The 4,890-nt window shown below is 32.3% G+C and overlaps 1 protein-coding gene across 1 annotated transcript; it reads left to right on the top strand.

Moving 5' to 3' along the window:
* Window positions 1-348: 348 nt before the first annotated feature.
* LOC127118062 (cold and drought-regulated protein CORA) lies at window positions 349-1,421 on the top strand. The gene is made up of 3 exons (XM_051048203.1): window positions 349-575; window positions 696-923; window positions 1,070-1,421. Exons 1-3 carry the CDS (start codon window positions 464-466, stop codon window positions 1,225-1,227), a joined length of 498 nt encoding a protein of 165 aa, XP_050904160.1. The 5' UTR covers window positions 349-463; the 3' UTR covers window positions 1,228-1,421.
* Window positions 1,422-4,890: the final 3,469 nt, after the last annotated feature.

The raw sequence follows: 4,890 nt of genomic DNA, 5'->3' as shown, positions 1-4,890 counted from the left end.
CCGGGGACTAGTCTTTCCCCTTAAACTGAACCGAGAAGCAGAAGGAGCTAGACATCTGTCCCACGATGCACACGCGTCAGGAACAAGCTGATAGACTAAAGACTGTTTACTCTATTTTTGTACGATTATATTTGGAACGCAGCTCCACGAGATAGCTAGTGTTGACTACAAGCAGTATGATTTCAAAGCTATCACTTTCCGCTAATAGCATTCGTTATAACTGCACTGCTTCATTTCATAGCCTCCAATTTTTACTACTCTAAATCAATCAAGACCAACAAACAATCACTCCACACTTTAGAGATAAGATTGAATTAATACTGACTAACTCTTCCCAACTACCAAGTAATGATTCCGTATCGATTCCTACTTCTTTCCATTATAAATAGACAACACTTTCTTACTATTTTTCTCATCCTTCACTACCAAATATCACATTTCAATTCATCTTGAGTTCAGTACAATGGATTCCAGAAACGTTTTCCTCATCCTTGGTCTATTGGCCATGGTTCTTGTTATTTCCTCCGAGGTTTCAGCTAGAGAATTAGCTGAGACTTCCACTAATGCCAAAGAGGGTGAGCTAGTTACCAAAGACTACCTATGTTATTTTTATTCTAATTTATTAAAGACTAAAGGTCACTTTTTTATGAAAGCAAGTTGATATCTATAGCCATAATGTAAAATTACTTTTGCAGAAGTTGCTGAAAAGTCAAATGAAGTAAATGATGCCAAATATTACGGTGGAGGTTATGGTCATGGCTATGGTCATGGACATGGAGGCTATGGTCATGGACATGGAGGCTACGGTCATGGTGGTGGAGGTTACGGTCATGGCGGTGGTGGTGGTTACGGTCATGGCGGTGGTGGTGGTTACGGTCATGGCGGCGGTGGTGGATACAACGGTGGCGGTGTTTCCAACAATGGTAACTGATTATATCATAATGCATGGACATTCTAAGAGTAATAAGTAACATGAATAAATAATGTTGAATGTCAAATAAAAGAGTTATAGTTAGACAGACATGAATCTTTTGTGGTTATCTAATATATCACACGGTTGTATTTGCAGAGGTTGTTGAAAAGTCAAATGAAGTAAATGATGCCAAATATGGCGGTGGACACTATGGTGGTGGACACTATGGAGGTGGACACTATGGTGGTGGTCACTACGGTCATGGTGGTGGTCATCATGGTGGACATGGTGGTGCTTCCGACAATGGTAACTGATGATACCATGATAAATGATGCACATTCAAAGTAATAAGTTTCATGAATGAATAATGTTTGGTGTTAAATAAAAGAAATACCAATCTTGTTGTGGTTATGTATCATCTATGTATATGTGAAGACGTGTTTGATTTCGAGTAAAAGTGATGAATGTGTTATCATTTGTTATATATCAAATATCATCGTTGTTGTTACTTTGCCTCCTTTTAAATTTATATCTCCATACTGCTGAATTATGGTTAGTCCATATGAATTACAGGTGATCTGGTTAACCCCCATAATTATAAAATTTAAAAAGTTATTTTAATATAATTATTTGTGTTGTCTAAGTTGAGTTTTCTTTTTTAATTAAAATTTATGATTTTATTATTTGATTTCTCTATGTTAAATATTTAATATTAATATAACTAAATTAATTTTTAATTATTTTTTATTTCATTTTAAAAGTTTTATTTTTATTAATATTTAGAATATAATAAATTATTTTTAAAAACTAATATTGAAACTAAAAATATATTATATATTAAGTAATTAATTTTATATATTTGATTTAATATCATTTTACTCTTCCTTATGATATAAGCGTTTAAAATTTGTAATTAAATAAAGGAAGAAAATCTTCGTGTAACAAATTAGAATTACAACTTTTTTTATAGACCACGAGATAAAATAGTATTAATTCTATATATTATAATTATAAGTAATGTTTTAAAAAATTATTATATACTTTTATAAAAATAATAATAATATGATTATTTACAATCGAACAATCGAGTACCAATACTCAGTTTAAAACTAGACTCGAATAATATATTTTAAATAATTTTTAAATTCAATCCTATAAAGTCTAGTTCCAATCAGAACCAATTTGTTAAAAATTGAATAGCCGTGGAAAGATATTGGATTATTTTATCATCAATCTATGACATGTTGTTTTAAACTCAAATCATATCTATACGGCCAAATTTTTATATAATTTCTAACATTTTCATCTATCTGGTAGAAAAAATATATCACATAAATTTATGTTTAATATCACACACAATAAAAGAAAATATTATATAAAGAAATTTACATGATCATTTTATAATGATTTAAAAACATAGCAAAATTATTGATGGGTTAATGTCATGTATTTTGCATTTTTCGAATTCAATATCTTGTGCTATATGTACTTTTTTTTACCTATAATTGCCCTTTTTTTTGATTTTTTTAAAAGAAGATAATTATTTTTTTCAATTTAAATATTAAAATAATTAAAATTTCAAATTAATTATTAAAATAGCCACTTTTCACTACTGATGCGGTAGTTGAACTGACGCATCCAATTATCTTTAAAAGGAGGTGTCCAAGCATTTGGCGCATGCTTGCAATGTTAATGGGCATATGTGTAGCGGGGTATTCATTACCTTTATATTTATTGACTAAATCAAAAGTAAATCATACAATTCGAGTCGCCACCGCACTTCTATTTATCCAAAGGAAAGGTTAGAAAGCGAACAAAAAACGAGAAGTTTTATCAAATCAAAAACTAATAAAAATGTCAAAGATCCGGGTAAGGGGGTTGGTTCTGCAATGAGAAGGTTTTAAGCACCCAAAACATCCTTAGTACTGTAAGGGAGCCCTTTTACAAATGTTGTATGGTAGGTTGGTATTTGTGAAAATATTTGTGCAAACATAATTGGGGAGATGAGAAAAGAATATACAAGTTATTTACAATTTTGTGTTTGAATGGATAAACCCATTGCCTACGTACCATCTTAAAAAGGTAGGATCAAAACCTCGTAGTTCGGGGTAAAAATCTCAAAATAAGTTGGTGAATTGATTGGTCAAAAGCCTTAAGGTCTTTTATTATCAAAGGGAGAAAACTCAACCTAAAACCACAAATCCACCATGTGAGGAGAGCTTCAACATACTAGTGAGGGATCCACTATATAATAAGTATGGAAGGCTTATAGTCCAATCACCAAGGATACAAGTGAGGATTACATAAACCTCTATGATAACTCAAACCTAATAGCTAATGTTTATGAAAAGCTTTGACAAAAGTGGCCATTGGAACCACAAAAACAATTGAGTGAGTTGTATTTACAAATGAAGAGTATTCACAAAATAAAGTCAAAGTTGACTTAAGATTCAATTCAAAATAAGTGTTATGAAAAGAGTTTGAAAAAATCAAAGGCATAATGCCTAGGTTTCTAATTTGAAAGCAATGTTAATATTTGCACAAAAGTTTGGCTTAGGTTAGAGTGGAGAGAAGAAGAGAAGGACTAGGTCCTAAACATGCAAAGATGAGGGAAGAGAAATAAAACAACTTGGAGTTCCCTTCTTGAGATCATAGAGATGATCAAAGTTGCTCATTTTCTTTGGAATTAGCAAGCAATAAGCAATTAACTCGAGCAATCAAGCATATATTCAATCAAGCTCCTAGGAATCTTCCAATTGGCCTTTGTCTCTCTTATCTTGGATGCTCATGACAATGGTCTTTCTAATTGCTCAAGTTTGGTATCCCTATCACACAAGAACACACAAATCAAAAAGTTCCACAATGCAATAAAAAGAATGGACAAGAGTGAGTTTAGAATTAGAGGGCCTTTTAATTCATCTTCAAGATTAAGCACTCTAAAGGCATGAGGCCTAGTTCTCTTCAACATATTTAGCATTCTAAAGACATGAGGCCTAGTTGCTCTTGAAACTCCATTTAGCATAGGTAAGGTCCTAAATCTAAGTCCTTTCTCCATTTGCATTGGGTTCACATAAACAAAAACACAACAAGCACAAGGCAATAGTATATACACAATAATGTGCTCAAGTGAGCAAAAGGCAAATTGCATAAGCATAAACATGAGCTCAAGTGAGCAAAGGGCAAAGACAAATGAATTAATGAGAAAGAAATTAAATTGCATTAAAGTAAATTGTAAGAATTAAATGCTTGAATTAAAAGTTAGTGATTAGTAGTTAGTGTTAGTGTGCCATAAGACAATTTAGCGCTATGTTAAGCAATCGGAAGTGGACTAATGTAGTAGTCACACCTATCTGAGGCCGGTCAATAAAACTATAGGCAAATAAACACAAGTTAGAGACCATGACTAGTAAGCCAAGCTCCTACAACTTTCCATGCCAAAAGAAAAGAAGAATGACCTTGTATGGATTTAGGTTTTTTGCATGACCAAGAAGCAACTTATCTTCAATGCAAAGCAATTCACTTGATCTTTCATCAAGATGAATTTGATTTGGATCAAAGAAGGTTAAGCCTCTCATATGTCAAGGCTAACCACCAATCATTAACTCATTGGTCAAAAGGAAAAAGAAGAAGAAAAAGATGGAAATGGAATGTACATAATTGAAATTCAAATAACATAACCAACACACATTGATCAAATATGAATGGAATCTGTAAGAACAAAAATTGTTCTACAACAGATTCCTTGATTTTGATGATAACAAAGGATGAAACCAAAAATGGCACCCTAACGAAAAGTTTCTAAGTGTGCAGGGTTCTAAAGAAAGAAGGAAGAAATCTGAGGATGTCATCAGATACAAAACCAGATCAGATACAAACTATCAAATGATCAGAAGCATCTGAAGTGAAAACAAGTTCAAGAAAGTCTAACTCTGAGCAAAACAACAAGTATCAGAAGCATCTGAACAAGAAGTAGCTCT

The sequence above is a fragment of the Lathyrus oleraceus genome, chromosome 2, assembly GCF_024323335.1.
Source record: "Lathyrus oleraceus cultivar Zhongwan6 chromosome 2, CAAS_Psat_ZW6_1.0, whole genome shotgun sequence".
Taxonomy (NCBI): domain Eukaryota; kingdom Viridiplantae; phylum Streptophyta; class Magnoliopsida; order Fabales; family Fabaceae; genus Lathyrus; species Lathyrus oleraceus.
The sequence above is the reverse complement of the archived record's forward strand: the minus strand, read 5'-3'. Positions and strand labels throughout refer to the sequence as shown.

Excerpts from the sequence above, each read along its gene's own strand:
- LOC127118062 (XM_051048203.1), top strand. The coding sequence starts at position 464 with ATGGATTCCAGAAACGTTTTCCTCATCCTTGGTCTATTGGCCATGGTT. Across the intron at positions 576-695 it reads TTCCACTAATGCCAAAGAGG|AAGTTGCTGAAAAGTCAAAT; the intron begins GTGAGCTAGTTA and ends TTACTTTTGCAG. Across the intron at positions 924-1,069 it reads TGGCGGTGTTTCCAACAATG|AGGTTGTTGAAAAGTCAAAT; the intron begins GTAACTGATTAT and ends TTGTATTTGCAG.